The sequence below is a fragment of the Pyrgilauda ruficollis genome, unplaced genomic scaffold (genome assembly GCF_017590135.1).
Source record: "Pyrgilauda ruficollis isolate IOZ18807 unplaced genomic scaffold, ASM1759013v1 scaffold25, whole genome shotgun sequence".
NCBI classification, from domain to species: Eukaryota; Metazoa; Chordata; class Aves; order Passeriformes; family Passeridae; genus Pyrgilauda; species Pyrgilauda ruficollis.
The window spans coordinates 8629970-8651061 of NW_024523822.1; the positions used below are offsets into that span (position 1 = coordinate 8629970).

Consider the following 21092-nt stretch of genomic DNA (forward strand, 5'->3'; position numbering starts at 1 on the left):
GAAAATAAGGAACATGTGCTTTGCCCATGATTTCCACTTAATCACCACCTGCACATGGAATTGTCATTTGTGTTCCTGGGGAGTCTCTGTGGGATTTACACCAAATGCTATAAATTCTTGGCTTGAAAAAACAAGTCCCTCCTGTGCAGTAAGGCATTCATTCATGCCTTTTTCTCCCTTGCCAAAGCCAGCAGATCCTGACATCAAATGAGAGAGATGGACCCTTAATACTGAAGAGGAGTTGCTTTTTCTACGATGGGATTAAGAAGAAATAAGTGTCAGTAGAAAGTTTCAGAGGAAATCGTACAGTTGTGGCTACAAGCTGGAATAATGTTCTTTGCAATAGCAGTTTGAATAGATGCAATTTGGACAACATTCTCTCAAACTGAAGAAAAGTTTGTTACAATAGTTGAGACTAAAATGGAGAATGTCTGTCTAAGAGTTTTTCCCATGTGGATTAACACAAAAACCCCAAATGTTAATGATGTCATGCAGAAAGAATGGCAAGATGTATCACCAAGGGCAAATTGTGCAAATTAGGTGGCCTCCTATACCAGGGTCACAGCATTGGTGGATGAGGGACGAGCGACTGACATTATCTACTTGGTCCTGTGCAAAGCATTTGACACAGTCCTGCATGACATCCATGTCTCTAAACTAGAGAGGTATGGATTGGGTGGATGAACTACTTGGTGAATAAGGAACAAAGGAACTGGCTGGATGATTGCACTCAAAGGGTTGTGGTCAAGAGCTCAATGTTCCAGTGCAGACCAGTGACAAGTGGTGCTCCTCGGTGATCAGTCTTGGGACCAGCATTGTTTAATGTCTTTGTTGATGGAATGGACAGTGGGATCAAGTGCACCCTCAGCACTGTCCACCCCAAGCTGTGTGGTGTGGTCACCAGGCTGGAGGAAAGGGATGCCATCCAGAGGGGTCTGGACAGGCTTGAGAGATGAGGCTGTGCAAACCTCATGAAGTTCAGCAAAGCCAAGTGCCAGATCCTGCACCTGGGTTGAGGCAATCCCAAACATGAATACAGGTTGGGCAGGAAATAAGAAGGGACGCTTGCAGATGTTGATGGATAAGAAGCTCCCCATGAAGCAGCAATGTGTGCTCACAGCCCAAAAACCAACCACATCCTGGGCTGCATCAAAAGCAGAATGGCCAGCAGGTTGAGGGAGATTATTTTGCCCTCCTACTCTGCTCTGGTGAGATCCCACCTGGAGTGCTGTGTCCAGCTCTGGAGCTCCAGCACAAGAAAGACATGGACCTGCTGGAGTGAGCCCAGATGATCAGAGGGCTGGAACACCTCCCTGTCTCCTTTGGAGAGAAGTTGGGGTTGTTCAGCCTAGAGAAGAGAAGAATCCAAGATCTTAGAGCAAGGTGCCTAAAAGGAGCTTACAAGAAATCTGGAGAGGGACTTTTTACATTGGACATATAGTGACAGGATGGGGTAATGGCTTTAAACTGAAAGATGGCAGGTTTACATTAGTTATAAGAAAGTAATTCCTTACTGAACTTGCCCTCGTGAAAAAGACAATACAAAAGTAATTGGAATAAAGGCATGGCAGGTTTCAGTGCTACTGTCATCACAGATAAGATATGAGTAATTTTCCTGTAAACATCAGTCTTGTGGAGACAGAATATTTTGGTGGATGGAACTAGGTCTGTAAATAAAAAAATCTTGATTGCTGTTTTCAATAGCTTCCTTCATGGCTGGCCAGGTCATTAAATTCTTTTCTGTGTGGCCAGTTTCTCCATGTGCCTGAGATACTGCTGGCTAGGCATCTTTGTGTTATAGTTAAGATGCTAAATGAAGTGCTAATTGTTATCATCCTTTGATGTCATTACTGTGGAATATACAGCCAACTCCTTATTGTTCTGTGTAAAGGGCAGTTCAGGACTGTGCAAATAAGAGATTAAAAAAAAGGATGGAGAATACATTAGAGCAAGAGCTGTGGAAGGAGAGCAGAGACAAACAGCTCCATTAGGTCAATGCACAGAGTGGCTTCCTGTCACCCTGGTTTCTGAATGGATTATAGGGCTAAGTGTGCTTTGGACCTGAGTGGACCCTGTGCATCCGAATGCAGGAAAGTAAATAAACCTGAAAACAGGAAGGCATATACAGAGATACAGACACCAGTCCACCCCCCCCTCCCCCGGGGGTCCTGACACCTACTCCAGTTGTCTTTGGGACACAAATATTAGGATTGTTCACTCAAAAGGTGTCACAGCTATCGAAGTAGAATCTCCAGTCCTTTTTTTTTTTTTTTTGTCCGCTTCAAGTTACTGTAGAGCCAGCAGCAGTTTACACTTCTCCATTGTGTCCTTGAAAGGGATCATCTTTTGAAGAGTGAAGGAAGGCATTAATACTAAATCATTTCTTGCTTGTGCTGCACCGGAATTGAAAGTAAAATTTACTTCTGACTTCAGTGAGAGAAAATTTAGTCAGTGAATCCTTGTCTTTTCCACAAAGAGTACCAGCTGTGATAGTCAGGACTGTACTTTCTGTGGTGCGGACAGACGCCAACTAGGAACAGGACTGTGACAATCAAGTGATTTTGCATACGCCACGAAAAGTCTTTAGATAATCATAATTTGGATCAAATTAGAACCAAAAATCTACTGGAAAAAGATCACATGGGACATCAGCAATCCCCTGAGCCAGATGCAGTCCCAAATAGTTTAATGTAAAATCTACCTATCACAAGAGAAACAGAAGGTAAACAATGCTATGCGCCACATATGAAAATGCATATATTTGGGCTCATCCTCCCCTTTCTGTGCCAGAAATTAACTGATCAAATACTCTCTTAACCACAGCTGTGTCTACTTCAACCAGTGGTGCTGTGGAACAAAGATATGGTGTCACAAGTTTTTTAAACAGAATTGAAATGGCAGCTGTACGAAAAAATGAGGGTGAATCAATGATTCCTAAATGGAAAAAGTCAAAATTAGTAGGGTGAAGAAAAATATCTTTGTACTTCCAAAAGAGCAGTATAAACAAAGCAGAAAATTTCAAATCACAATAAATGGAGCAGACAGGGATTTCACAAGCCTTTGTTGATTTATGCAAGTTTCTGAAATAGAAGAATCTCAAAAAAAGTGATTTCTTAAGTTTTATTCCACTTGTAAAGAGACTGCTTTTGGTATATTGAATACACATGAAATAGTGAAAGAATTATGCAAATGATCTTGTGTTTGGTACCATTATGAGTTATCCGCTTAAATAAAGAACTATTTCCCAAGTTCTCAACTTGCAGTCAAGACTTGGCTAATGTGTGTATTCAGACTGAGAAACACAAAACACATCAGTTTCAGAGCTGTAACATTAACATTCATGTGACACTTTGTTTTGTGGATTTTGGTTCTGCATTAATTGTTCCCCCTCTGAAGTCCTCAGGGTTTGGGGGGTCTATCTGAAACAAATACACTGTTTCAGCAACAGGAGACCCTTGGTTAGATAAACTGGGCTTTCAAACAAATACAACTCTGTATGTGTCATTCTTACCTAGAAGTTTAACTTAGGCAAGTGTAACTTCGTTATTCATTGCCATTATGTTCTACATTATCATCTGATTTCTTAGAAAAAAACAAAACCACACCCACAAGAAACACCTCCTTCCAGTCCCTGTTCCTTGCTCAAAGCCCTTTAAACGATGCCAAGATTCTTCTGTCTTTTGTGGTTTTAAATGTTATGTAGCTTGTCTGCAATGGAAATAAAGTCATCAAAGAAACATTTTTATACTGTTCCTTAACTCCTCTGTATTTGAGCAGAGGTGCCTTACTCTGAGAAAATTTTCTCATTCCTCATCCTTGTTTTTCCAGGAATACGTTAAACCACCTTTACAGACAAGTACTCCAATGTAAAATTTAACTAGTCAACACATAATATTTTACATGTAATTCAGTGTCTACAGGCCCACCTCAGTGACAGCCCACCCAACGTGGGCCACAAGCATTCCTAGTCTGCATCCAGCTCCAGGAAGTGTCCATGGTAAGAACAGCACAGGAGCAGAGTTACTCCCTTAAAAAATGAAAGCAGGGACCACAACATGAGGACAAAAGGCCAAGTTTTCACACTCCTGTTCAAAGCACATTTTGGTTCATGTGGTGTGACATGGTTTAGTTTCACACAAGACAAAATTCTCTAGCAAACATCATCTACCATACAGGAACTACTACATGGCAGACAATGCTTGCATGACGTGCCAGCAATCCTGGTGAGTCCCTACATGCACCTGGTACATTTGCCAGTGCTCCCCCCCTTGATTATGGATGTGTTGCTCTAAGTCTGAGCAGAAGATACACGTGGGTACCCTTCAGTAATCCAAAGTCATTGAAACAAGGAGTGTTCTTCATATATTAATAGAGTTTAGGGCAGACCCTTTGCTAGATTCTGTTTTTCCCAGATGTGACCAGTGAACATCAGACCTCCAGGACAGCAGGAAGTGGCCAACTGCTGCTGTTGACCCAGCTGTAATTTTGCTCAAGAAACTAATTCTCACAGAAAATGACAGACCAACTTCCCTGTGGGTGTAAAACAGGGGCTGTGAAGTAGGAAAGCCTCCTTCAAATAGAAGGTCAGACTCGCTCTCCACAAGGCATCACATTTGCACCTTCCTTGGTTAGGATCAAGGTACTTGCTTGGGCAGCTCTTGGCTCAGCCTGCTCCTCTTGGAGGGGTGAGCTGCACAGAGAGGAGAAGAGGCCTTGCTCAGGTTGAGGCCAGCACCCTGCAAGGGTGACATCTAAAAATCTGCAACAGTAGGATTTAACCTAGGGATATCTTTGCTGTTTATTCAATTTACCTAGTACAATACAGAGGTCATTCTGACAGAAAAAAAGATTGGCCCAGGTTATATATAAAGATCACTTTGCAATTGGTTCCTGTGGCAATTTTTAGACTTTTTACTCATAGATTTCTGAACATCTCGTTTTAGTCTGTTTTAATTCACACTGAGGTGATGACATGGTAAGTGTTACGAGATGTTGGCAACTTTTCATTTCTGTGCCTGAAATTAGAGTCTAGAAGGAGTGAAGGGTGTCTCAGATTTGGTGTGACTTGTATCGTCATAGTGCAGTCACATCAATCAAATCATGTCCATTTATGAAAAGAGAGTTCATGAACACAATTAAAAACCAAAAGTAAAATAAAAAGAGAATACATCACCCCAGAGATGATGTATTTCTTGACCTCTTTATGATCTGGTAAATTAGTTGTGAGCCTGAAAATTTATTCATTGTTTCCAATTACATTACCTGGTCTAGTAAATATTCTTCCTAAAGAAATGCCATTGCTTTCATTTATTTTGCTATTGGAAGAATCTACCAATTTAGGATTGCTATGTTTTGCAAAGGCTTCATAATTTCTACTTGATAGTATTGCAAATGTAATGGATTTTCTTTATAATCAAAACCTTGGGAACATTTTAAGTCCTTGGAGTCAGGGAGTTTCTGACTACAAAATCCGCAGACAAGCTAAAATCCATCTCAGATTATGGTCCCAGGTTTGAAAGGTGAGGCACAGTCAGACATGTGAGGCTTCTAGAAAGTAGTCAAATCATCTGTTCATGTTTTTTAACTTGTTATTGGCATAAACTTTTAAAAATATCTATACTTAAACCAGCCTGTTTTAACTTTACTGTTTTGTTTGAAATAATCTAATTAGGAAATTATGGGTCTCAGTTTTCTACTGCATTGAAACTTTTGAGATTCATGATTAACAAAACTGGCAATAGATAACAGTATAGGCAACCTTAAATATATCTTGGTTAAATGAGTTCAGGATACATTTTCCTGAAACAAATTTGGCCATGTTCAATACGGCATTACATGTAAACGTCTGGAAAAATCGCTGTGTTTTTCCAAGCAGGAGGCATGAGATTTCTATAATCCATAGCCCTCACCACAGTATTAATTAGCATGGCTCACTAACCAGGGACATAATATTTGTAAATGAAACTCTAGAAGGGCATCAGTAAGGAACAGGATGTTGAAGCCAAATGGAAAACATGAGCCAATAAAAAGGCTGAACTAGCTAGAAGTGCAAGCTCAGCCTTTGAAGTTAGTTCAAGTACTGCATGCTTTAATTTTGGTGTAATCTTATGATGGAGGTACAAACAAGAACTCAGAAACAGATTTTGTAACATTTGGCCCAATTGTAGATGAATCAGTTTGTTGATGGTTACCAACAATTGCACGGCCAGAGAAGCTGTGGTCTTTGTTAAACTAGATTGAATAATTGGCTTCAGTGGGAGTTTCGGGTGCAGAGCAAATGAAGTGTCACGGCCCTTGACTCTCGTAAGATTCCTTAGCAGAGGCTCAGCTCTTGCCTTCAGAACAACCTGAATATGGATTCAGAGAACATGAGTCCCTCAAGGGTTCATCTACTCACTCCCCTGCCCCAGTATGGGTCTGAACATATTTAGTCATTCCTGGCAGATGTGCACACCTTATCTGTTTTTAGAGCCCCTCTGATGACAATAAGGATACCAAAAGCTCTCTGGGCAGTTTGTTTCCAATGCTTAACTGTTGTCTCAGAACACAATCTTTGATTAGTACTACATTACCCTGGCAAGCCCAACTAAACCTACATATTTCTTTGTTTTGGTTTGTTATTTTTAATATACTTTCATGTGGAAGTCCAGTGACAAAGCTGTGCTTTTCTGGTGTTTCACTCAAAAAAAAAAAAAAATCACTGGTTTTGTCCTTTGGACAGCTTTCTGAAGGCCTACTATTGCCAGGTGCAGAGCATCTCTGGAGACATGAATTAAGAGAACAAGTTTCAATACATTCAGCAAAGTACGGGATCAGGCAGCCAGGAGTTAAGATGATCTTTGAACTTGAAAGTCATAATTGGAAAATGAACATAATCATACACACTGTCCTTTTTTAGATCAAGTACTCACTTCATTAGCTTGAAAATAGTAAATAATTTATTGTAGTCTTTAGTGAATAGACCAACACATGCTGTTAATTACTTTCTCATTTGGGAGAAGAAACACAGCAAAAGTTAATTTTTTTCCCTGCATATGCTTCCTAGAAGAAGAAGAAATCCCCAAAAATGCATTTATTTCTCTTTTCAGCAGCCATGCAGACCTCTGGAAGAAGCCATATTCCTTAACAAAGCAAGTGTAATGGCTCTGTTTCTCAAATGCAAGTGACTACAGACATACACATTGTAATGAAACAAAGACTTTAATTTCAAAAACATAACACAGAGGAAAATGGTTGAAATATTGTATTAGAAAAAAAAATATATACACCAAACTTAAGCCCTATGCAATTATGATGGTAAAAGAGTTCACCAAAGAAGGCAATTTTATGCATTTGCTGGACTCTGTGTGTGTGTGTGTGTGTGTGTATACCTATATGCACATATACATGCATATGCACATACAAAACTGTAAGGGTGTAAATTATTCTAGGGATGTGATAGATTCAATTCCCAAAGTACCATTTTCAGAAATGAGTGCTACCCAAGCCATTCAGAGTCTGGGGTTTACAAACCCAGTCTTGCAGCTGGGATGAGATCCATTGAGTTGTCTATGGATGAAAACTACTAAGAATGCTATAAACTTGTTGGTTGCATTGACTGAGCTATAGTCACCATGGCTTATTGTAATGAATAATTCCAGGGAAATCTCTGTATTTACTCACTTAGTCAGATGGGGAATATTGCATAAGCTATTGTGCGCCTGTGCATTCCTTGAGTGTGATGCTGTGGTCTTTTTCTTGCTTGCCGTGTCATTTGTTTCATTTAACTGTCTCATTAATGGCAAAATTGCTTTCCTTTGTTCAGAAATCCTATTCTGAGAAGCAAGTATTACTTTCTTTAACTTCTTGCCAACAAAATATTTTCAAATCCATGTGGTACAGAGGAATTGTACAAGATAGTTTGAGAGCAAAAAGAAATATCTAAAATTAAAAGCACAAATCCACTTACTACATTCCCATTTGTCCTCTGACATGAAATGAAATCTTAACGTGAGAAATGCACACAGTTCATCAGCATACTCAGAGCAAATACATAATTAACATGTGGAATAAGCAAAGCTGTTGTCAACACTTTCATATATGTTACCACAAAACTAAAATATTTTAATTAGCAGAGAAATAGAGGAAAATCCAAGTAAATACAGCCTGTGCTTGTCATAAAAATTAGCTTGACTCTATGAGTATTAAAAATAAGAGAATCTCATCTCTACCTTAAGTACCCTTACCATATTAGGACAGCTTTGTGACTCCTGCATAATTCGAATCTGCTCCAGTGCTCTGATAAATAATTACTTGACAGAGGAGTGTACACTGTGGTCATTGTGCAAATGCTTTACTAAATCATTGGTAGAAATAAAAATGTGTGAGTTCTATGGCAGGTAGGTAGAAAGTGTAGTCTTTGGTGTTTTGTAATAATCCCATTTGCTGGATTGACAGAACATTTTTTGAAGGCTAGATTATAAGAGAAGAAAATAAAAGAAAACTATGTAGCAGTACCATGTGGCTTCTGATTTGGGAACTACAATTTAGCCTATTAGACATGGACCTGTTCCAAAAGTGCGCATTCAGACAATCATGCATGAAGGAGTTAGAAGCACAGATGTGAATTATAACTCCCTGAAATCCTGGGAGTGCTCAAAATTAGGTGGTTTTGAACTGTAAGTACAGATCCAGATCTAAAATTTTTGTTCAAACCTATTTTTACAGCAATTACTGAATGTATTAAAACCAACAATGTTCCATAAGCTTAAAAAAAAAAATACCAGTTAACCCCATTTTAGCTGTATTCAGACATGATTCACAATGGCTGGCTAAAAATATTTCTATAAAAAGGTAGTAACAAAAATCACCAGCTGAATGTAATGGGACAGTTTAAATAGGTAAAATTTAAGCCAGATTACTGCAGCTCAACTGGCCACATATATTTGCACAGTGATCAGTTTGACCCAGCATTTAACATTAGAAACATAAATAATTTAAGGGTTTTCTTTTCCAAGTTTGGGACAGAACTTTGAAACATCTGTTCTCTCTTCAGTCCTTTTTACACAGACATGCTAAAGTCAACATTTTTGACTAGAGCAATGGTGTTGGTTGAGACTGGGGCTGGTCATTTCACAAGCATACAAGAGGTAGAGAATGGAAAATGTACCTGTAACACTGAATTGGGCTAAAGGCACAGAAGGAGCAATGAAGGAGCACCTGCCATTTTTCAGTGCTCTCAACAGCAGGAAAGTGAGGGGCCCAAATCAATGCAAATATCCAGTTCATTGATGCTTTTATCTGTAGATTTCATTCCTGCAGGTTTCTCTTTTTTTTAAGTCAAACATGTTTGCAAAGTGAATCACAATGATTTTTTCTCTGGCCTTGGCCACCCCATACTGTATAGTAAGAGAAACTGGGTCTGCTCCACCACTACTGTATCTGCAAAACACCTCTCCCCATTGCTGATCTCAATATCTGATGACTAAAAACCACATTTTCACACCTTGAAGGAGTCAAATGAATCCACAGTTTGTGGTCTAAGACAGTTCCCCATTAACAGGACTTTAAGAAATAGCCATTAAAAAGGGATCATGAGGAGTACAGGGGCAATGGCAGAGCAGCATTGCACAGACTCACAGGAAAAAGCATTTTGCCCCTTTTAAATGGTCTGGTCATGGCTACTACCACTCTTGTAAACTGACAGAAGTGTGCACCTTAGTAACATAATGCAGTACTATGTAGCTTCAGGAATTCATCTCAAGGCCTGATATTTTGTGTAATGCAGCAGCAGAAGGGACTGCACTTTCAAAAATTACAAATTGCTTTAATAAACATGTCAGGTCTGATGAGAAAATAGTGAAATACACAGTAATAGCATCTTAATATAAATATTTATGAATTTAAATTACACCTTTAAAAAGTTCAAATTAATCGTTCTACTATTATAGTTCGTTAATTGTGAGTAAACATCAAAAGTAAGCCTGAATGAGTATGATTGCATTGTGTATTTTAATACCACTAGAGCATACATCTATCCAGAAGTTTCCTAGGTTTGCAAGTTTCTGGAAAAGAGAATTGGTCTTATTGTCTGTAACAGCAAACTTCCCAGAGATTTTAGTTCTACTGTAAAGACTTCTGACTGTCACAAAGTATAAGTGCTTAAAATAAAAAAGTAATAAATTTTAATTGTCTGAAGGATGAGGTGCTAGGGTTGTTGAGAAAAACTTTTCTAGCTCTTTAAAACTGCTGAGCTCACATAGGTGGTAAATCAGCAGTCTGAGAGACAAAAGATCTCAAGAGCAAGACAAAAAGACAACAGCAGTACAAGTGTTCTGAAGTTATATAGAATCACCATTCAGAGTAACAATACTTAGTCAGTTCTCAGACTCCCTGCTGGAACTGGTTCCTTGGGATAGACTTAAACCACTATTCCATTTCTGGTGTATCACCAAATAGCAGTTCTAGGTTATCTGCCACTGCATTAGATTAGATCCAATAACCCAGAAATTTAAGGGTCCCTGTCTCTTAATGTATTCTCTGTTCAATTGCCCAGTATTTCTTTAAAATTGACACATAAAATGAAAATAATGACATGCCATGTAGTTCTGGCATTACTGATACATGTGATCCTTCTCAGTTGCATACGGAAGACATGGCCTTGGCACTAAAACAGTGCCTTTGTGTCTACATACACCCAAATGTTTCAGTTACCATGGAGACAGAACAGCAAACTAGATTGAGAATAAACTTCAGTTTGCAGCACTTGGAGTGAATAGGGCCAGTTTGAAAAACTCCATTCACTAATTAAGTACTTCTTTTTAAGTTTCATTAACATGTATGGTATTAATGATCACAACTGCCTGGGACAGTAGTTTTTTGCATGACATAAATTTGCTGGTAAATTTTTTGTTAACTGTTTGGCAAGGCTGGAACATTCACAAGGAGTTTTATCATTTGTAACAAATATCTGGATAATATCTTTAATTTTTTAAGTAATCCAAGTGTTAATCATGTCAGAACTACAAGCATAAGATAAGCAATGTCTACACGTTACTTAGCTGCCTCAAAATTCCATGAAGGCAAGAATACAGCAACACAAGCAGCTTGCCATGCTCCAGCACTTGGTTGCGTGCACTGTACTGACCACAGCAGTAGAAGGTGGCCTTCCATGTGCTTTTTAGGGTGACATACATCACTGCATTTATGGCACTTCATGATTCTTCTCTGCCTTTCACATTAATGAGCGGTAGGCCACACAGTACCACATGTGCTTTGCTCACTACAAGATGCTGCATTCCCATCTCCTCAGATGTATGGAACATTAAAGTTTACTGCATTTGTGAAATTTAGGAAAACACAAAAACCAGGGAAAGAATTCTGTGTTTTACTCCCTTGTAGCTTCCACCAAAAACATATTTTTCAGGTAACTCTAACACAGAACAAGTGCAGACAAGCATGAAGCAAACTCTGAACCATGGGCAAAGCAGGAACTGAACCAATGATCGCCCATGTTCCTCCTGTAAGAATACATGATCAGGGCAACTACATCCATAAAAGAAAGTGTACTTCTTCCCTGCCAGCCTGTCTCCAGCAGGAGACAGTCCCATCCCTAACTCGGGGCTAATCCTCAGGATCAGCTCGCTGGAGCTTGCTGATCAGCCTTTCTTTTACATGCGTTACACACATGTGGGGAAGAATGGAGCCAAGAGCTTTGTGGCTGGGGGCTGGTTTTTAAAGAGGTCTGAAGAATGTGGAGAGGTCTAGTATCATCCTGTCTCTTGCCTAGTAGTTAATTCTTCCCCTGCCCCCTCCTAATTTCTCAATTAATCCTTGGTCCTTAGTCCCCACATCAACTGTGCCCCAAGTCTTTTTAAAACTTCTTAGAAGTAGGGAGAGCTACACAAGAGCAACCCTCTGTTGAGTAATGCCTTGGGACTAATGATATTGTATAGAAGGTCCCAATCCCATCTGTGTCCTGATAGATTTTAAGCCTTTCTTGTGGATCAAAAATCAGAAATGAGACAGAAGGTGAACTTTGGAACAGAAATCAGACTGAACTGGGAGGAAACAACAAGAGCATTTGGCTTTATAACAATTCAGAGACATCATGAGTTATCCTTGATGAACAGAAGTTGTGTGAATTGCATAGTGAGAGTACAGTGTGCCAAAACACTCTGCTTCAGGGCTGTAAGTTCAAGGCAGTGTTTTACTTATTCATCAGATCAGGCACTGAAGAACTGAGTTTGATTATAAGATGTTTAAGATGGAGACTACCTTGTAGTTTGCACCATGCATACTTCAGTGGAATCCTACTGTGATTTGAGCCTCAAGGTTTATTATTAAATTATTAACACAAGAGCCAGTGGCACAATCAGGTTGAAATGAAACACATTGGAAGACGTTTATTTTCTACCCTTGATCCCATGGTTCTTAATAATATTCCAAGTCCTTGTCTTTGCTCTAGAATTGTAAGAACAAACCTTGCATGCACATTACATTTGTGTCTCCTGGCCACCTCCATTGAATGCCCTTCCTCAGAGAAATTTTAGTGTGCCTGAAAAGGTAACAAAATGTCATTGCTGTGTTCAGCCAGTTGGAATAATCAGAACAGTTCCACAATAAATGCATCAACTCAAATTGGGGAAATCAATTTATTGCAAATTAAAATAAATCATTACTGATTTAGGTAGTGGGGGAGAGAGGGAATGAAAATAAGAACATTCACACACTTAGAGAAAACACTTTTCCTCCATGTTTCCCAGGTTCAAGTTCACTCCAAGCATCTCTCCTCCCTTCCTTGTTACCACCACTGGTTGCACTCTGTCCCTTTGGTGAGGCACTGGGAAGCCCCTTCTTCCTTCTCACTATTTTCCTCTGCTCCAGCATCAATCCTCCACAACCTGCACGGAATATCTGCTCCACCATGGAGCACCTCCTCCTCCTCCTCCTCAACTTCCTCCTTAACCTCTTCCTCTTACACCTCCTCTGCCCATGGTGTTCTCTCTGTTGTTTATCACTCCTTTTATTTCTTCCTCCACTCTCTGGCTTTCTTTGCTCTTTCTGAAATGTGTTTCCCCAAGGTGCCACCATCTTGGCTGAGGGATCAGCCATGTCGGATCAGCCATGTCCAACTGGGACACATGGCAGCCCTGGCCTTTCTCACAGGCCTCCTGCTGCCAGCCTTGCCATTTACCCCCAACAGACCACGTGTGACCTGCTCTGTCACAAAGTGGAGGGAAGATGCCCCATCAAGAGCATTCATGCTCTTGTGTAGCTGTCTCACCCTACCAGCAGAGTGGTCAGGTCACTATGGGATAGCTGGCAGGCAAATTTCCAGTGGCATTAGAGAGCGGGCTGCAACTGAACCTGGTGGGAGAGACCTCTCAAATCACACAGGACCTCAACTTTCTCATTGTGTCAGTCTGTACCACAGCCTGGTGCCTGGAAGGAATGCAGTTCTCCAGTCTGGAATAGCCAGGGTGGGCCAGAGATGGCTGGGCTGGGCTGGGCTGGGCTGGAGCAAGGGGTGCAGGTGCCTTGTGGGCCCTGTGGTCACTGGGCCCAGCTGGAGGTTGGGAGGTTGCTCCAGAGCAGGAGCAGAGGCCCTTCTGCACCAGGACTCCACGGGGAGCAGAGCAGCGGTGAGATGGCAAAGGTGTGTGGAATACAGTCACACCTGCGAGGCACAGGAGGCCCCCAGGCTGGATTACTTTAACTGCAACTGTAGAACATGGTAAGAGGGCAGAAGGAGAATGGGAGGGAAGACCAAGGAATGCTGCAGTTTTCTCTGAAGTAATTTTCAGAAAATGCTGCCACAGGAAGATTATGTTCACACACTTGAAACTTTAGGAGGACTAGTGAGGGCAGGACACCAAGTTGCCTAAAATAGCAGTGCTAAGTACAGAATTAGAAGAGGAAGGAGGAGCAGAGAAGGAAAGCAGCAATATTCCAAGTCCTATTAATTTTTTTAAGTCCACCTAATTTCAACATTGGCTTAAAAGACCAAAAAAACCCCAAACCTTTAGAGGATTCTTCCTTCTAGGAATTTAAGCTTTGAAGCAAATCTGGTTTTCTGTCTTTATCAGGTTTTTTTTGCTGTCCCACTTCTTTCTCTCAGTCTAATATTTAATTGGCTTTGGCAGAGGTGATCTATTGCCAGTTCTGTGTCAGGTTCTTGACAGTAACTTCATAGGGTCTGAGATTTCTCCAGTCATCTCATGTTCCTATTTAAAATATCTTAACTGGAAAGCTTAGATAACCTAATTTCGGAGACTGCCATTTTTGCAACAAAATTCCATCTGGTCAACATTAGATCCGCTAACCATGGCTGACGTGAAAAATAAGCTTGTTTTCATATGGAGGCTGTACAGCTTCAGTTAAACATGATTTGGAGCAGGATAACTTGCTACTAATGAGCATCAGCACTGGCAGCAGGAAAACTAGCTTTTAAGAATTCACATTTCAAAGCACACTTGTTGTCAGTCTGCTACTCACCTCCTGCTTCTTGGGAAGATTCAGAATTTATGCTTTGCAGGAATGGTGGCTTTTACAAAACTTTCAGGCTTCAGGGAGGACATAGACAAGGAACCTGCATATGGAAAAAAAAATTATGTGAAACTGAAGGAACTGAATATTACATAGTGCTATTGTTAGCCCTACTACTAAATGGATATTTTTAATAAATAAACAAACAGATCATAATATCCTTGACAAAGACCTACAAGGATATTCACAGCTGAAACAAGGATGAAGCAATGCCTCCCACATCCTCCCAAAACATACTGACAGACTGTGAGAAAGAGGTTTCAGTATCTGCTTGAATGTAAGCTGATGAAACACAAGAAGCCAGGGAGGTGAAATGTGTATGTGATTGCCATGTCACTGCAGAATGAAGAAATGGCTTTATTCCTCTCTGCAGCAGGACCTGTGCTGTAAAGGCAATGCAAAGATACCCTGCAACTTTTACTTTTTCATTTCTTAGAAAATATAGCATTCATGAATGCAGCCCGGAGAGCAACTCCCCTACAGACAGCAAAAGAGAGGAAGAGGTTTCTGTGCACAACTCAGAAGAAGAGCAAGCAAAGCCCTTGTATTGCAAGAATTTCACCAGAGCTCTAAGCTTGTCCTGCTAAACTACAGAGCTTGGTTAATAACCTGCAGGGAGTGATGATGAGGTTTTCTGCAGATCTTCTTGCCTTTTGATGAGTATTCTTTCGTGCTCCAAGGCTTCTATGTACTTGGAATAGGACCAGGAAGCCTGCAAGAACCATCAAAAACCATCAGCCTCAGGTCACATCACTGTAGTTTCTGATTCATTTCAACAGTAAGATAAAAAACTTGTTTATGTTATATTCCTATTACTGGATAATTACAAATATTAAGATTTTTTTTTCATTACAATATTGGAATAATGGGAGAAAGAGTATTGCTATAAATAAGTAAATCTCAAAGCACCATGATTTAAGCAAGTTTGACAGATACAATGTTTATCTTTATTCTCCATCCCTGGTCTGAGTGTTATTCTCTCTCCTTTCTTCTTCAAAAACAAAGCAGCAAATCTTTACCTTCCCAAAATATCATTTGTGCTATCAAGGACTTCATTTTATCTCTGTGCTACACCCTTAGTTCTCCCCTTGGACATTGATTGCTCTGTTTGACATAAACCCAAACCAGCAACTGAATTGAGGGGTGGAGAGGAAATACATGTAAGAGAAGCTGTTTCTAGCTTATGTCCTTTCACTGAATATCTCATTAGCCTCACAGCTCCTTCTGCCTGCCCTCTCCAGCAGAATGCTGCTACCACTAGAGGCAGATCAACCGGAGATGTCATCCTTTCCATTTCTAAGGATAAAATACTGCTTTTAAAGAAAACAAGTTCAGATTGCATGTAAATAATAGGTTGCTCTTCCAAAACAGGATGAGAACTGCACTTTTATTTGGCCTGGTTTTTATCTGACGGCGTGAGAAGTTTGGAGCAAATTTGTCATATCATGATTCAGTAAGAACTTCTATCACCTTCCTATTGTAGGTGATAGAAGCTTGCAGAAGGAAGGAGAAACTGCCCTTTAAAATATTATTGTTTATTCCACCTCTTCTTGAGGGCTTAAATGTATGCCAGGGATGTACTGACTCGTTCAACTCACTTTTTTTTTTTTAATAGGTAGGAGCAAAAGTAAAAAGGTCCACTTAAGGGTAAGAGTGTAAGCTTATCTATGCAACTCACATTGTGATTTCAGATTTTGGGGGTGTTTCATAGTACCTTTTTCTATATTCTGCTCTTCACTACCATAATGCCATTGGAAGAGCTCTATGGAATACAAGCAGTGGCTAAAGTGGGATTTACTCCCAATTCACATGACACATCTGTGCTTATGTGGTTGCACAGGTTCCCCGTTATATTCTGGCAATGCCAGCTCAGCCATGAATGATCCCTTGATATGCCAAATGTAGCATGTCTGTTTTCCCCATTTCCCAGTAAAATAACTGTTACCATTTCACTACTGATTTGCATCATCAGAGTTGTTATGGAAGAAGTCTTGAAGTGGTATGTGCTGTCAGATTTTCAAATACCTAGATTTTCTAAAGGAGTTCAGCTTCAGTTTTTGACATATGACCAGAACAGGACACTAGCCTAAACCAAATTCTTTCAGGATAATAATTTCACAAATAACTAAAAGCTTCTTATTCCAGAACTGAACTACCTTTTATTCAATTTATCTTTAAATATAGATTCTTTTTTAATCCATACACCATGAGACCTTAACATTCTGTCAGCTGTTAATACTACTCAGAAATTACATATTTAAAAAAAAATAATAAAGAAAAAAAAAAAAAACCACAAAGCTAATTGTAAAGGAATGAACAGTTATTGAGGAACCATCTGACAGCAGTATTCAAAACCAAACTCTCCCTTCCCCATTTCCCAAGATCATTTTATCTCTCTTGAATGACATCTGTAAAAACATGTATTATTTACCTTCCTGCCCTGTCCTTCTGTAGGTGCTAAGGGTGTTGATGATCTTCTCTTCACATCAAGCTCATCTAGCAAAACAGTCTTTGGCAGTTGAGTCAAGGGCTTAAGCTGAGTCAAGGGCTCAGGCTGAGTCAAGGATTTGCGTTGAGTCAAGGACTTGGGTTGAGTCAAGGACTTGGGTTGAGTCAAGGAATTGGGTTGAGTCAAGGACTTGAGTTGAGCCAAATTAATGAGTTTTTTCTCCGCTTCTTTACCCTGCAAAAAAACTCATAATTAGATGTGAACAATAGTTACAGAGATAAAGAGCAAAGTCTGAGGAACTAAAAATTGTCATTGGAAATGAGATAGTGTCATTTGCAGTAATGTTTTGTAATGCTTAGTTTCATAATTCATCATGCTGAGCATATTTTGAAGTAGCAGCTGCTTTTTTAAAGCATTTCTTTGTTCTAGTTCATATTTCCTGTCCTCTATACTTCTGCAGACCATCTTTCTTTCAGATTCAATACCTGCTCCAAAATATATCTAGGTGACAGGGCAGATCTGCAACAGAACATATTTTAAGGACAGAGAGGACATTGCAAGCCTCTAATTTGGCCTCAGGTATAAATGTAGAATGGAGGATTTGTCGTGATTAATTCCAGCTTGGTCCAGTAGCTGTGTATGAGCTACAGTATACAAGTTAGGAAAACAGGCAATGTACAATCTACAGTGAAGAACAAGGCATTGTAACCCTTGGCAAACTGCTCTGGTGATTAACTGCTTGTCATTTTCACGTTGCTTTGTTTCACCTTTGCACATTCTGTCTGATGATCCCAAAACTCTTCATAAACATCAATCGATGTTCATATTAGACATCACAAAGAGCTCTCTCCAAGAGCTGAGTAATATAAACCTCCTGTGTTCCAAGTGAGAAAGAAAGGGAAAAAAAGGGGATCGAATTCACTTAGTAAGTCCCTGAAAGATCTGGAAAAGGATCACTCTGTCTCGTCTCCCTGCTCCCAAAGTGCCTTTTCCTTCCTCATAATTCCCACTGTCCTATGAACCCATCAAGTGTAAGAGTGACTTTTGGGTACAGAACTGCCCAGGCAGTGTGAGGCTGACCTTCTCTGCAGAAACAGGCTCCCTAACTTCTGTGGCACACTCAGTTGGTGGAATGGGGATGCCAATGCAAACAGAGGCATTGTGAATACTACTGCACTGCAGTTTATGTTTGCTGGCTCTCTCAATGAGAATGGTGAATTAAGCAAAGTCTTTAAAAATTACTTCTCATAATATATTAAGCAATGTTATAGTGGATTTAGATCCCATGTCATTACACCACTTACTAACAAATAAGCTTATTGCTAAGAAACATAGCAGAAACACAGAAAAGGAAAAGAATATTGATGGCTTTCTTTGCTAAGGACATAGAAAGAGTATGTACAAATCTACAACATAAGTTAAAGCTAAAAATTTAAAGCTATTTTGTGCACTTGAAAGCAAAAAAATCCAAAATCTATTTTGGAGATAAAATGCAATCATGTATACAACAAAATACTAGTACTGGAATCAAGGCAGTCTGAAAAAAGTGACTTATATATTTGAAAGTATGTGGCATGTGCATCTAGCAGCTAACAAAGGAAAAAAGTCCATTGCCAGGATGCCTTTGGTAGAATTTACCCCTTAAATAACAAATAGGCACACAAAAACATATTGAGATAGTCAAACAATACCAAGTTATGCATCATTGCTCGCTGAAAAGCTCCTTGTCTGCCCACTTTTTCCACTATACTACATGAAAGTCAAACTCTTATCTGTTCAGTTCTAAAACTGAGGTGAGCACAGGTAGATTCGGTGCCCCAGGGACATGTGTAAAGGAAGAAGAAAGCAAATTCCTCCCCTAGGACTATGACTGCACTGTTTGACACAAACCCAAACCAGCAACTGATTTGTGGGGTGGAGAGGAGATATATATAAAAAAAAGCTGTTTCTAACCCTTGCCAGAGCTTTGCTCTTATTCAATGAGCCTGGTGGGGCAGAGGAGCATAGTCCTTATTTTCATTGCCAAGAAATCATCACCTTCCACAAGCCAACAAGTGAATCTGCTGTTGCTCACTTCAGGGATACTGCATCACTTGAATTATGTTGTCACCGAGAGGACAGAAAGCTCAGGGAAGAGAAAAGGAAATGGTAAATTCTTTAAACAATAACAGAAAGGGAAAAGGATTTTTAAAATATTGGAAAAAATTATGTGTTGCACTCATTCTTTTAAGAGCTTTTAAAAGGTAACTGGTTTACTGATCCTTTTTTTTTTTTTTTTTGTGAGAAGAAGAATAGCCTACAAACTGTTTACTAAGCAGCATTCTCTGCCTGCCACTTTCTAAAATTTCTTACTCTATTTGCCTGCTTAGAAGCGTAATTCACTGTTCCCATTTGTTCTCCATAAATGCTAGGCTTTTGCCCTCCTGCCTAAGATTTGCCCTTTCCTTGCTCTTGATCAGAAATTTCATAGACAGGCAACAAACAGATGGAAAATAAGTCTGTGAAAAAACAGAAATTTATTACTTTGAAATATTGCATTCTTGCACTATAAGTATTGCCAATGGCCTTGGCAGACGTATGTATACGGAGGCATTGTGCTTTGGAGAAAGCAAGATGAGTTCTTGGATTTCAGACTTCCTTGACATTGCTGTGTGGCCTTGAGTGATGCTTCACTGGTCCTCAGCTTTCACGTGCATAAAGAGGAATAACAATGTATATATGTTCTTATGGGCCTATGTCTCTGTGTGTCCAGATACCCGTGTGGTTCATATCACGTGGAACATCTCCACACATGCACATGGTATTTAGAATACGTCAAGGTCTCTGTAATGCTACTTATTATAGTTTGCAAGTCCAGTAATTTCTCTGCCCTTAAAAGAATGTTCTCTCCTCAAAGCTTGCCAAACAATTGTATTTAATAAAAAATAAACTTTTTCAAAGCCTATAATCAATAGAAAAAGAAGTCCATTATATTTTAATTTTAAAAATCCAAGAAAAACAATTTTATAAACAAGCATTCCATTGTAGAGGTCACAGTTTTGTTAATGCGCTGGAACTGTCTGGAAACTTGCTGTGAACAGTCTAACAATTTCACTTTCAAAGCTGAGAAATATTCAAGAAAAGGCAAAGATTATACAAATTAATTACCACATAAATATTTTTTTTAACAATGTGCAAGATTTTCAAATGGTCCTTCTGGAAAATAGATATGAAATCAGTTTTGGTTTGGATTTGGTTTGATTTCAGTTGTGGTCCAGAACATAAATTCTAATATAAGCTAATACATCATAAAAGTGCAAACAGGTCTGCAGTAGCCCACAGTACACATGGGCTGTACACAAATTCATTGTTCTTAATTCAGCCTTCTTTTTTCCTCTTCTTTGGGCACAAAAGGTGACTAAAATACATTTTTTCCTCTGGTTAATGAAAGGAATATTCCATTGACTCACCTGCTTCAACTCAAACATATGTATATGTATTGGCAGAATTGGGAAGTAATCACCTTAGGACTGGGTTGCATGTAAAGCTTGAAATCTAACAAGAATAGGTAGCTTTGGATCAGGCTGAGAAAGGGATATTTTATTTGATGTATCTTTGCTCATGTTATTCAGTTCATCAGTGGTCACCTGAAACTTTACGAGCCTTACCTTTGCTGTTATCCCTTCCATCTTTTGCATCTCTTTTCCCTTTTTTTTCTCCAAGGAAACTAGAATTTTGTCACTCTCTGGATTGCTTTGAAACTTACAAAATTCTGGCCAAAATTTAAACAGAAGAGCAAAAATACTCATCTGCGCAGGAAGAAAATAAAGTCAATCTTGATCATATTAAGGAAACAGTTGACTGTAAAATAAAATGCAGAATGAGATAACTATTTTTTTTGAACACACAGCCTTGTTCCTCCCACGTACTCTGTCCTGACATTTCAGCCCAGCTTTGCTCGGCACATGCTTTTCATCAGTGTGTTTATTACTGGTGAGAAATCTTCCTAAAACACAGTTAAAAGGCACTTTCTTTTTTTATATTTCCCTAAACAATTGTTTGCATTAATGAAAACATCCATCACTTCTTACAAGTATTCTTGATAAAATATACACCAGTAGAATTGCTTTTGCACCAC

General features: G+C 39.4%; 1 protein-coding gene across 1 annotated transcript in view; it reads right to left on the reverse strand.

Moving 5' to 3' along the window:
• Nucleotides 1–14495: 14495 nt before the first annotated feature.
• The window catches only part of RGS22 (regulator of G protein signaling 22), a 58282-nt gene continuing 51685 nt past the window's right edge, over nt 14496–21092 (reverse strand). Inside the window, 4 exon segments of the mRNA XM_041470562.1 lie at nt 14496–14569; nt 15136–15238; nt 16958–17209; nt 20614–20763. Of these exon segments, the coding sequence (XP_041326496.1) occupies nt 14496–14569; nt 15136–15238; nt 16958–17209; nt 20614–20763 (579 nt within the window).